The sequence below is a fragment of the Coregonus clupeaformis genome, chromosome 1 (genome assembly GCF_020615455.1).
Source record: "Coregonus clupeaformis isolate EN_2021a chromosome 1, ASM2061545v1, whole genome shotgun sequence".
NCBI classification, from domain to species: Eukaryota; Metazoa; Chordata; class Actinopteri; order Salmoniformes; family Salmonidae; genus Coregonus; species Coregonus clupeaformis.
The window spans coordinates 48,548,358-48,562,181 of NC_059192.1; the positions used below are offsets into that span (position 1 = coordinate 48,548,358).

General features: G+C 39.2%; 1 protein-coding gene across 2 annotated transcripts in view; it reads left to right on the forward strand.

Annotated features, from left to right (window-relative positions):
- LOC121569817 (myozenin-1) overlaps nt 1-13,386 on the forward strand; it is a 32,370-nt gene extending 18,984 nt beyond the window's left edge. The window contains exons 3-6 of one of the 2 annotated variants that reach the window (XM_041881045.2): nt 10,436-10,617; nt 11,090-11,198; nt 12,292-12,472; nt 12,685-13,386. In XM_041881045.2, the coding sequence (XP_041736979.1) occupies nt 10,436-10,617; nt 11,090-11,198; nt 12,292-12,472; nt 12,685-12,922 (710 nt within the window). In that variant the 3' untranslated portion in view covers nt 12,923-13,386. Of the gene's footprint in view, nt 1-10,435; nt 10,618-11,089; nt 11,220-12,291; nt 12,473-12,684 lie in introns of both variants that reach the window. The other variant, XM_041881039.2, reaches the window with a different exon arrangement.
- The last annotated feature ends 438 nt before the right edge of the window (nt 13,387-13,824 follow it).

Genomic DNA, 13,824 nt, shown 5'->3' on the forward strand with positions numbered 1-13,824 from the left:
CCAAAGTAACAAAGCCTACTGTAGTGCCAAGTAAAATGTTGCTAGTCATTGCTGTAACAAAGGAGTCCGCTCATACTGAACTTTGATCATAAGGTTTATTCATATCACAAGATTTCAGCATGAGCTTACTGGTGTCAAGATCACCCGGAGAACGGCATCCCCCGAATTGCAATGGCCGCTCTAACCTCTTCTTCGCTTTTTACCCAGTATATATAATCTTCCCAAGATGTGGGTGGCTCCCTCTACTGTCCAATCCCCTGTCTACAACACACAGACTTCTCTGTCCTATCCGGGGTGTCACATTAAAACCATTCCCCCTGACACTAAATAAACATCCTTTCAGTTCCACTTAAAAAACATTAACAAAGACATAATCCTAATACACTACATTCCCCCCTTCGAGACGAACTAAAAGTCTCGAAAACAAACAGAATAGGATTATGACAAGTAACAATTTATCTTATTGAGTATCTTTAACATTAAACCAAAAACATTTTCCTCTAGAGTGTAAATACCTTTCTATGAAATATGAACAAATGTTTATGAAGTGTGAATACATTACTATGAAATATGAACAAATCTTTATGGAGTGTGAGAGCGAAAAACTGTCTGCCAGCCTTCTTTATCAATCAAGACAGTAAAATTCTCTCACGGTCCCTCTGCCCCAGGCAACCACCTAGGTACTCCCGATGAATTCATAAATCTTTATCAATGCATTTGAAACTATGATGCAATTAAATACACATGTAAGCCCCTGCAAACAAAATACTATCCAAAAAATGTCCACTCTCAGGCTGGTCAACCCATCGGACCCTACAGTGGACCTCTATCCCTGCCTAGACTCCATGTCCCTAAGCATTCACGAAATAAACAAAAACATCTAAGATCCCCACATGTATTCAATAACATCAAATATCATTCTACAAAAATTAATACCTAAGAATATGACACAAATTATGTATTACACATGCAAATATGTCTATATTTCATTGCAGACACTGGAATGTAGTCCACTACACTTCATCTCCTCCGTAGTCTCCTCTTCCAATGCATCGTTGATGATGGAATGGGAACAGTTCCACACCTTCCTTGTTCCATCTCCTCCAGTCATTCTCCTTTCATATTGTCCCTTCATATTGTCCTTGTTTGAGTATTTCAATCTCTACATATTCCCCCAAATGCTTCTGGAAGAAAAGAAAAGACCAAACAGTATCTTTTGCAAAACAACACTTTCAAATTAAACATCAATATCAACTAAGAATATAAAAATTATATATAAATGATGTATGAATCACATCATCCTATTTCCCCCCTTTGATTCATAACATCATACTAAAATCACACTAATATTGAATTTTTTTTTGAAAAATGATCAAAAAGGTTATTTGTCCATTAATACTCCATCCAGACCCCCTTGTCCATCTTCATCCAGATCAGGAACAGTCAACAACGGCATCTGAGTGTTGTCTCCAGGCATCACTACTCCAACCTATCTACATTTACATTTTAGTCATTTAGCAGACGCTCTTATCCAGAGCGACTTACAGGAGCAATTAGGGTTAAGTGCCTTGCTCAAGGGCACATCGACAGATTTTTTCACCTAGTCGGCTCGGGGATTAGAACCAGCGACCTTTCGGTTACTGGCACAACGCTCTTAACCACTAAGCTACCTGCCGCCACTATCTCAATACTATCTCAATATCATAGCTTTCTCAAAGGTCAGTAACAAATTACAAACATCACACACAGTGCTATCAAAACTGCTATTAAATCTGAACCATCACTGCTCCTACTGGGCCTAACTGATCTTGCAACCAAGTCTGACCATCCAGCTCCTTCAGATCTACCAAATGCATCCCTTATATTCTTCAATGCATCTATAACTATCTGGAATCAAAGTATAACTAATATTATCAATATGAACTGCCAAAAATGTTATACCATACCATGGAAAAAGTCCCCCCTTCTCTCTTAGACTTATCCTCCAATGATAGGCTTCAAGACTATGAAATGTCGCCATGTCTCTTTTCACCCTATTTCCAAACCTAGATTCAGATTTATCTGTGTCCGGTGCTACCCCTCTTTTAATGGTAGAAACCTCATATGGAAGCTTCAACGTTGACATGTAACAACATCCTGTCCATCCATAGGGTAAGAATATATACGCTTTATCACCACAAACCCTCCAAATATCTCTAAAATTCCCAATAGTCACATTGTCAGGCAAAAGCTAATCTTTTAACCATCAAAGTCCTGCTCTTCTTACTAACTGGAACATAAAAAGTAACATTATATTTCTCATTACTACCCTTCAGGTCATGCTTACCCAAAGTTATCATATAATCATCACAATCTGATATTCCCATAAACATACCCCTTACATCATATGTTTTATTAGAGCAAAAACAACTTTTAGCCCTCACTGGTTTCACCTCCAATGCATCAGGGTTCGCTGTTACCTGATTTTCCTTCCCATCTAACAAATTCACATAGGGTAATTCATTTAACCAAGAACACTTAAACCTAGGCTTAAACCAATGTTTTGTCAACGACATTATTTTATCTGTTACTGATTGTTGCTGATACAATAGCCATGACAAAGCATAAGACTGATACATACTTGATAGAGGCTGAGCGACCTTCTCTAAAATGTAACCCCACGTGTCTGGTGCTGGAATTCTCAACAGACATGGACCCTCAAGATTCCTCACTGATCTTACAGAATGAGCTAGCTGCTGGAACCAAAGATTCCTACCTGCCCAACCATCTTTAATTTTCACAACAGAAGAATCAAACCAATACGCCTTCCATTTAGTTTCTCTCTTCCCTAACGAGCGGTACTGATCAGATACCTCTCCTTGTCTGTCATTAAAATCAAAGAACTCATCCTGTACCTCCATCATAGTATCCTTCACTATTTCAGATGAATCTATATTGTTCTCTACCACTATCTGCTCTCCTATTTTAACCCTATCCTTACTACCATTGACAGCACTCTCCATCCGTACCATAAACTCCTGAGTCCCTCTTGCTACCCCCTTTAATTTCAGAAAAGTTGTTGTCGGTGTCGGTGTCATCCTTCCTACATTTGTCATTGCCGTCGTATCATTAATCCCTTCCAAAGTTACCATTAAAGTAGTTGATTTAGTTGATGAATTAACACCCTTAATTACTTCTAGTGGGAAAGCTACCGATATCCTCTGTGTATTATTTACTGTTGGAGTGACTACTGTAATATACTTCTCCTGAACTCCTTCGGTGACTGTGGAAGCTTCAACAGATTTCAAATCTTCCATTATAAGCGTCACTTTACGAATTACATAGCCTTTTAACCAATCATTCTTAACCGGAACAAATTTTAATGCTTGCACTAGATAAGTACACATATATTTTCCCTGATCTTTCTCTGTAACATTACGCAAAATAAGTGAACAATCACTCATAACCCTCTTTCCCTTCATATTGTTGTACAAAATATACTTCCTTTGACTAGGTTCAACAGCTTCTACATCTGGTCCTGATAACAATACTTCTTCTCCATAATTATCTCTCCATGTGGGAGGAACGTCCCCATCCTAACCCTAATAACAGTCTTTTTCCTCTAAAATTGGTGCTGGAGCTATTGGTTCCCTTATAATCAAATGCGATATATTTATGGCTTTAATAACTATCAATGTTGAAAGAGTTAAATTGCTTCTCACTGTTGTTTTAATATACTGAAGTGTTAATGTCATTGTTGTTATTTCATCTATTTTCCCTAAGACTTTTAACTCCTTACTTGTATTTCCCTCTATCACCACTAGTGTCACTTTTTTTTTTTTTTACTCTCAGTCCTACCTCTAATCCCTCACTTTCAAACTTTTGATTATAAAAAAATACACCCACAATTACCTTGATCTTCCTGCTGGGAATTGTAAGTATAGATACTCAATCACCCTCAATCTTCTCTTATCATTCAGCAACGCATACTTTCTCAATGCATCTGCTCCTAACAGATCTAAACTCCTACCATATCTATCTTCCCACTAAACTCTAAAATGTCCTTCACCACTGTTCTCTCTCTCTTACTACTAACTAACATTTAAACTTAGCTTACTCTCCTAGTTTTTCTTAACTTTTTAATCTAATCTTTTCTCCTAACCTTTAAACCTTTTCCACTGATTTATTCACAAAATCCTTTACCACCAAATTTTTAGAATATGTGATCGGGAAGTCCCCACCTGCTTCTGACTTCTTCACACACAGACTTGGCAAACGATCAAACACCTTTTAGCCTAGTTTGAAATTTCTTTCCCCTCTTGGTGTAGGAATGTAACCAAGAATAACAGTTACCCCTTTTAACTTTATTTTTCAGACAGATTGTCTAATAGGCAGTCTAATAGATTATCATCCTTCCTATGATATTATCTTTTTAAGCAAATATGATTCCCAAAAACCCTACTCTTTAAAATCTTCTACCAGACAGCCGTCTAGTGTACATCTTATTGTACAGTTCAATTTACACCATGCATCTCTTCCCAACAATGCAATAGGTATATGTTCTAATATTAGTATGTCTATTTTAATTTCTCTTTGATTTTTATAGCAGAGCTCAATTGGTTCCTTAAGAGTAATTAGCTGTTTTACTACCTCAAATCCCTATCCTAATTAGTTAATTTTACATAGTGAGATGTTTAACCTCTTTAGGCTCAACACAGATAAAAGCTTTTCCTCTATTCACCATCACTTCTCATAGTCCTTTTTATTTTCACTTCAATTGTTGGATATTTTTGTTCTTCTCCCTAATCGGTGCTATCAGCTGACACCCCCCTTCGGATCTTCTAGGCACCTCTAGAATCCTTGCTCCTTTAAGGGTTCACCTGGAGAACAGGTGATCTTCACTTGCTCCTTTATCTTCCTCAGAAATTTCCTCTGTTGTTTCCTCCTGGCGCATTGCAATCACAGGTAAAGTGACCAACCTGTCCACAATTATAACACTCTTCTGAAAGTTGCTGGAAGTGTAGCTGAAATCTTCCTCCTCTTTCTCTCCAATTCTGTGTCTGTCCAGAAACTGGCTGTGGATATGAAACAACTGGTACCGGCCTTGGTGGCTGGTACAATTGCATTTGACCTTGTTCAGTTGAAGCTATGGCAGTGATTGTTGATTTGGTTCACCCTGATTCTTCATAACCAAAGCTTGTTTCTTCTCCTTCAGTTGTATTTGATTGAGTTTTCTGAGAGTTTCTTCGTCCTGTTCTTTCTTGTTGTTGACATATCAGTATTCTTCAAAAGGTTATATTCTAAGTTCTGTCCTCGAAATATCATCTTCCATCATCTTCTTACTAGTGGCCTTTTTCCTTGGCCTCAATGTATTCTTCTCCTCCAATTCTTGGGATTCTTTTCTCAGCAGTTTTTCTTCTCTTCTGTATATAATTATAATATAATATATAATATAATATGTCATTTAGCAGACACTCTTATCCAGAGCGACTTACAGGAGCAATTAGGGTTAAGTGCCTTGCTCAAGGGCACATCGACAGATTTTTCACCTAGTCGGCTCGGGGATTAGAACCAGCGACCTTTCGGTTACTGGCACAACGCTCTTAACCACTAGGCTACCTGCCGCCCTGTATCTTCATCTTCATCTTTCCGAACCTCATTCTTCTCTTAGTTTCCAGACATCTCGGTTTTTTCTTACTTCTGGAGTTTTGGATTCATTTTTATTATCGTTTCTGCTTGTCCTCTATCTATTATTCGTTCATCTTCATCTCTGATGCAATAATCACCCTCCTGGATGATCACTGGAAGCTGAGGATAAACATCCCTAAGCTCTACTTCCTTCTCATAGGGTGGGGGGTCTTTTTGCTGAATCCGTATGTGAGAAAGGTATACTGACTTCTGCCCTTAGTTTTTCTGTCGCCTTTTCTTCCTTTAGCATTTTCTCTATACCTTTGTTTATCTTATCGCTGGAATCTTTTATCAGTTTTTGTTTGAGAATGAAGGACAACTTAAGAACACCCAGCTCTCTGTCTATTTTCTTTACGTAGTTCCCTTTTTTCCCTTCTTTTGTACTGCTTTATGAATCGACAGAAGCACTTTCATTATGTTGATGACGTCAGGGTTAAGATTCCCTCTACTAGCTATGGTTTGTTCAATGTCAGGCCAACTTTTGTTTCATTTGCCGGATAACCTAGCAATACTTTAGTTAAAGGATTACTATTTTGTACTATACCAACAGGTGTAATTACCTTCATAGTCCTGATATCTTTTTCCCATTGTACCAACTCTTTTATATTCCTTTATTGTGAATTATTTTATTTTAGACTATATAGCCTATGGCTTCCCCCCTTTAATTATTAATATAACCTAAACAACAACAATTTTTTTTTTTTTTATCAATCAACAAAAATATGAATATTAAAAAATGCTATTAAAATTTTTTATTCAAAAAAACATTTTTAATTAAAATAAAAAAATCAATAAAAAAGAAATCAATTAAAAAATTATGAATAATTAAAACAATTTTTTTATTTCTATATTCCTATTATTCCTATTTTACCAATTTATCAATTAGTGGCTATCTTACCACAACCCATCCGGAAAGTAAATGCAAGTAGTCAACTTCAGACTACAATACCCATAAACCCCCTTGCTTTATAAGCACCCAATTATCTTAATTTTACAGAATAATGTCAGTACTCGATTCCCAACACAACTCTAATCAACCCAAGTGATGCACAGAAACTCCAAAATGCAAATTTTTAATGAATCAATATTTGCCAAGCCTCTGTGAAATTGTCATAACATCAAATATCCTGTAGGGGAAGATTTTGTAAACAAAACAGTACCAAAACCTTTTTGACTCGATCCTTGTCACGTGACGTACACGCCAGCCCCTCCTCTCTTTCTCTCTCTCTCTCTCCTCTCGTCCTATCGTTCCTCTCATATGACAAAAGAGCATAGAAACAGACAAGAATTTAAAGTTTATACATTCACTGAGTTATTTCCAGCATTCAATATTCCTCCAGTCACATTCGCTCTAAGAATCAACTCAGGAATCGCATTCAAATAGCTCAATAACATTTTTATTTAATTTATTTATTTAATTATTTTTATTTTTAATCCGTCAACATCTCTCTCTCATTTATCAATTCAATAGGTCACAAAAACAGTTTCATCTTTAACCAACAGCCGATGTAACAACTAGAAGATTCCATTCGTGTTCAAATCTCTTCTCTTTGTCTGTCTCTCGTCTGTGTCAGAAGCATATGCTCCCTTGCAGTGTAACAGAAGTATGACCGATTTACCCAAAATCCCCCGTTTTGTAGTTTTAGTCAAATCCCTCGTGTGTAGTTTTAGTACCGTAAAATCACACGTGTTGTAGTTTAGTAAAATCACACGCATGCGCATTACATTTAACCATACGATTTCACCATGGAAGCAGCTCCAGACAACAGAACGTTAGCATTCCGCTATAGCTCCTCTCTTTTACCCCTTATAGACAAACAATAACACTTAACAGTTCACAAGACACCAGGCACCAAGCCCAAGCTAACTAAACACATTTCTGATGGCTCGTCCCATTCCTATGGACCACCAAGGAAGAAATATTAGTCATAACCCGCATCCAAAATTGGCATGTAGCATGATTAGCATTTAGCATTAGCATGTAGCATGAAGCATAATTAGCAGGCCACGTTAGCATTTCTCCCTCCGCTGTACCGTAAAATTCCATTTGTTAGCTAAATTTATGCTACCACGAGATCTGTGGAATCGACACGAGAGATTGCATCAAACAAGCCGTTCGTCAACCGCCAGCTGAGGGGCAATATACATCATCAATATACCACGGTCTCCAGCCCATCGGACTCACCTAAAACACATCTAACGCGTATCAGGATTTTCTGGCCCACCTTTAATAGGTCGCCTGTTTTCCAGGGCTTTTCCATGATTTACAGCGGCTCTAAGTTACATACACATCTGCCTAGGCATTCCTTATTCCTCTCTCAATCGATTGTTCTTGAACTGTTATTCAAGCAAAATCTCTCTATAGACACCCTATAGGCTCTCTCTCCCCCCTTTTGCGCTGTCTACCAGTGCAACCAAATTTATAATGATTAGCCAGACCCCCAGTTCCCAGCAATAACGCAACACCAGGCACACATCGTTCCTTTACACGGTACATCTCCCCAGCGCACATACCCAGAAGCAGACGAAGTAAACACACACACAAGACCGTGAGAAATCTCACCTTATGCCGGCGCCTTGAGCGAGAGTCACGTCGTTGCTCATGAATATAACACTGAAGAGACGCAGACCGTCCCTTTTCGTGACGCCATTCTGTAGTGTCGAGTAAAATGTTGCTAGTCCTTGCTGTAACAAAGGAGTCCGCTCATACTGAACTTTGATCATAAGGTTTATTCATATCACAAGATTTCAGCATGAGCTTACAGGTGTCAAGATCACCCGGAGAACGGCATCCCCCGAATTGCAATGGCCGCTCTAACCTCTTCTTCGCTTTTTACCCAGTATATATAATCTTCCCAAGATGTGGGTGGCTCCCTCTACTGTCCAATCCCCTGTCTACAACACACAGACTTCTCTGTCCTATCCGGGGTGTCACATTAAAACCATTCCCTCTGACACTAAATAAACATCCTTTCAGTTCCACTTAAAAAACATTAACAAAGACATAATCCTAATACACTACACTACCATCAGTAACACACTACGCCGCCAGGGACTCAAATCGACTGATCCGTGTAAAGGAAAGAATCAATGGGGCCATGTATCATGAGATTTTGAGTGGAAACCTCCTTCCATCAGCAAGGGCATTGAAGATGAAACGTGGCTGGGTCTTTCAGCATGACAATGATCCCAAACACACCGCCCGGGCAACGAAGGAGTGGCTTCGTAAGAAGCATTTCAAGGTGCTGGAGTGGCCTAGCCAGTCTCCAGATCTCAACCCCATAGAAAATCTTTGGAGGGAGTTGAAAGTCCGTGTTGCCCAGCGACAGCCCCAAAACATCACTGCTCTAGAGGAGATCTGCATGGAGGAATGGGCCAAAATACCAGCAACAGTGTGTGAAAACCTTTTGAAGACTTACAGAAAACGTTTGACCTGTGTCATTGCCAACAAAGGGTATATAACAAAGTATTGAGAAACTTTTGTTATTGACCAAATACTTATTTTCCACCATAATTTGCAAATAAATTCATTAAAAATCCTACAATGTGATTTTCTGGAGAAAAAAATTCTCGTTTTGTCTGTCATAGTTGACGTGTACCTATGATGAAAAGTACAGGCCTCTCTCATCTTTTTAAGTGGGAGAACTTGCACAATTGGTGGCTGACTAAATACTTTTTTTCCCCACTGTATTTTTGTTTATTTTTGACCATTTAGACAGTGAGTCCATGCAACTTATTATGTGACTTGTTAAGCACATTTTTACTTCTGAACTTGTTTAAGCTTGCCTCAACAAAGGTGTTGAATACTTATTGGCTCAAGACATTTCAGCTTTTTCATTTTTTATTAATTTGTAATCAATGTCTAAAACAATAATTTCACTTTGACATTATGGGGTATTTTGTGTAGGCCAGTGACACAACATTTTAAATTCAGGTTGTAACAGTCAAGGGGTGTGAATACTTTCTGAAGGCACTGTATACCGTGCTACCATAGCTTTAGAGTTGATGTGGAACCTGTGCAGTGTTATACATTTTAGACTCTCTCCCTTCACCCATCCTCTCTGTTTCAACACCCTGTGACTTCTGACAGATGGATCATAAGCACTGAGAACCGAACAAATGGAGATAACACAGATATGAAAATGGCTCAGGCCTTACCTCATAACGCCTCAGTCAAAAGCTAGTCATTCCCAGCCAGGCCCAGACTTAGTGAGGAGCTGTTCTCTGCTCTCTCTCCTTCAACAGCCACAGTGTTGAAAAACAGCCAGTTCATCTTTGAGCAGAGAGATTTATGAATTTTCCACTGTAATGATACCAATAATCTGAGAGCATCCCCCTCCTAGGCAATCATCTGCGCTGAGAGTAATTTCTGCTCTGATGTAAAGATCACATCACATATACACAGATGTATTTCTAGGTGAAGGATAAATGATGCATATAAAGTACTGTAACATTAATTCAAACAATGATAAGCAAACCGTGGGACCAATTCAAACCAAACCGGTAACCAGGGTTTCCAGGATAAGTCAAAATAAGATTCTTTCTGCATAGTGAGATACATTGCTGAGTGTCTTTTTGTATCACAATGCAGACATTGTTGAGTCCAGAATTCAAACTTGAACAATTGCTGCACCTGAAGAATTATGTTTTTAATTTACCTGGTCACCAAGTGTAATTGAATAGAGCCTTATACAGTGTGTGCATCCAGTATAATATAGGAAATCAATATGAGAAATTAATAGACAATGTAGGAATTTCTCATCTGCAGAGTTCGAGCCTGAGGCGTCAGAGTTTGACCTGGGGACGAAGATCAAAACTCCCAAGGACAACATGCTGGAGGAGCTGAACCTCTTCACCAACAAGGGCTCCAAGATGTTCAAGATGAGGCAGAAGCGTGTGGAGAAGTTCATATATGAGAACAACCCTGACCTCTTTGGCAGTGAGTCTATGGTAAGAAAATGGTCAATCATCCAAGTCAAAATGATAAACTTGTTATAACAATAATAAATTTTAGTGTTATAGTATAATTCATACAATAGAAATGCTGTCCAAAGAGCTTTAACATAAAACAATTGCGGTGAAAACTGGTAACGGATGAGGGAAAAAAGTACAACCTATGGATAGGCTACCAATGTATATTTCAACAACCATCCAGGTTTGGAAGCTTATCATACGGACAGACCAGTAGGATTGCCGGCCGAGAGTACTTAGCACCTCTGAACAGTTTCGGCCGTAATTTGCAAATTGAGTGCAAACTGATTCTACATGTAGAAATCGGCAGTCACCCACCAGTGGGTGGTCCCTATAACATACCGCGCCGACAGCAAGCGGACGAACTGCGAATTAATGGCCCCCTACTGTACATACTGACAATTGGTCCGGTGAGTTTTCTTCTTCATATACTTGTGTGTTTTCATTTCAGGAGAACTTCCAGAAGTTGGTCCCCAGCCTGGGTGGCACAATGATGTTGGACGCTAGTGGCCACATGGTGGACAAGCAATCAGGCCCTCCTGTACCCCCTCCCAAACCAGGCAAAGATGAGCATGGGCATGGTAATGAACATGGTCATGATCATGAGCATGGATATGAGCATGGTAATGAGCATGGACACCATGGACACCAGGGACATGTACATCATGATGATGTTGCTCCAGGAGAACATGGTCATGGTCAGTATCCATTCAAATTAGCTCATGATCATAGAAAAACTACAGAGTGATTTTGGAATGAGTTCTATGGACCTGCAATCAGTGGCGTCATGCTCATAGGAGGTACAAAGGCACCTGCCCCCTCAGATGTATCCTGTTTTAGAATTTTTCAGAAATGTCCCGATTTTTGAACATCATAATCATCACCTCCAGCACCACCCCAACATCAACATATGGGAGATGATGAATATGAAGTATACTTTTTTTTTTACATTTCCCCTTAAATTAATTACTAAACTAAATGTTTATGTCCACATTTTATCATAATTATTTATAAAAAGATCTGACTGGACAAGGCAAAGAGTTTAGCTGCCGGTGATGGGCAGGAGTTATGTTTGTAAATGATTGTGATCAAGCTATGTAGCCTATTAATTCCTTCTTGATGAATAAATAAAACAAAAATGTTTTGCTGTTTTACTGTACTACTAGCCACCTAGCAATTTTATGAAGTTGGCTTTAGCTAGCCAGCTAGATAGGTTCCCAATCTTCCAACCTAATAACTAGCTACCAAGCCATTTCAGGCTATCAATCAAGTTAGAGTAGCTTGTCTAACTATCTTAGCTGGCATGCCTGCTGGCAAGGTTGGTAGACTTTAGAAAAGCAAGCAATTACTAAATGTACTGAAAAATACGAATCTCTTTCAACCTAAATTTTAGCAGAGATGCAGAGAAGCATATTTAAAATAGACATATTTTTGACATAGAATTAGGCTTAATGATTATGGCTCTAGATTGCAGGAAAAAGCTCTTTCAGGTGTTTGAAAAATGCTAAAAATGCTAAAAATGCTCATGTACTTCGTGCCCCCTCTAAAGTAATGGGTGAATGACGCCCCTGCCTGTAGCGCAATCAATATATCTAAATTGAAAATTATGTGATAGAAGATCTGTTTTCCTGACTCACTGTTTTCCTCCTACAGGTAGTCATGGAGTAGAGGTTGCCTTAGACAAAGCCAAGAAAAGGCATGATTATGTGCCTTCATATATATCACCGTGGGAAAAGGCCATGAAGGGCAACCAGGAGCTGACATCCAGCATGAGATATCATATGCCAGGCCCCCATGCCCACCTTGTATTGCCCAAGTACAAGTCTTTCAACAGGTACAGTCCCCTCTATACCTTGCCTGGCCGACTCTATAGCATTTTTAAATGATTTCTTTGAAATGAGTGTGAAATAGTGGAGCCCACCCATTTTCTCTAAAACTCAAACTCTTATATTGTCCATCCAGGTATGTGAAGTTGCCATATGAGATTCATTTAATTTATTTCTTTTAATTTACTTCTTTTGTTGCACATCACTTTATCTGTCTTAGGAGTGCTACACCGTTTGGGGGCTTTGATAAGGCCTCTCAGCTCATGACCTTCCAACTGCCAGACACCAATGAGGTGGCCCATGAGGAGCCTGAACCAGCTGTGGTATACCAGCATGACATTGGCGCTCGACCCTCCTTCAACCGCACTCCTATAGGCTGGGTGGGGAGCAGTGAGCCCAGCAGCATCCACATGGAGTTGGACGCCCTGCCCTTCGATGGGGAGACTGACGACCTGTGAAAAGCATGCCCCACAGACCCAGATGTGCAGACAAAGACCACGCTCAAATATATAAATCTACATAAACAAAAAAAAACATACACTTTTAGATAGTCTGTTTGAAACAAAGAAATCAATCATGAACAAAAAACTCAACCACTGCTCATTCAGGACAGCTACAAGTTGTTCCTTTGCTATAGCCTTCTACCATCATGGCTTTTACTGTATTTCTGTGCCATTTTGACTTTTGACAGCTTTGTCAAGGCCCTGCAAATCCAGCAGCCTAGCCTAAAATGCATGCAGTAAGCATGAGGTGTGCTAATTTCTGTTGCGTGATAGAGATTGTGATTAACGAATACAGTACATTTTACATTTACATTTTAGTCATTTAGCAGACGCTCTTATCCAGAGGGACTTACAGTTAGTGAGTGCATACATTTCTGCATCACCCACAATTTCTCCCTAATAAACTTTTTCCAATTGTAGTTTATGTCTGTTGTCCTTTGTATCTCCAGTGTAGGCTACTATAATTTTTATAGGAACAAATAATGGAAGTGACAGGGGGTTAGTTTAATGATTAATGATTACATGGATGCATTTCAAAGGATCTTTACCTGTGACAAACAGCCTTGAAAATGTGAAATAAAATCAGTCTGCCCATTGCTTTCCTCCCCAGTTGCGCACTTGGCTATCACCTCCTCTCAAGACGCCGAGACAAAATATCGCGAGCATTGGTTGCCTTGGCTGCAGCACAGGGTGTCGCTAGAGGAGGTTTGATTGGGGTTTAGCGGCAGAGCGTTTCACTCGAGTCCCTCCAGACAAGATTACCGTTCTCCTAGCAGCAGGATATTATGCTGGCAGCAGGATCGCGGATTAATTTGTCTAAATAAGAGTCCCCTTGCAAAACCATGCTAATCTTTGTG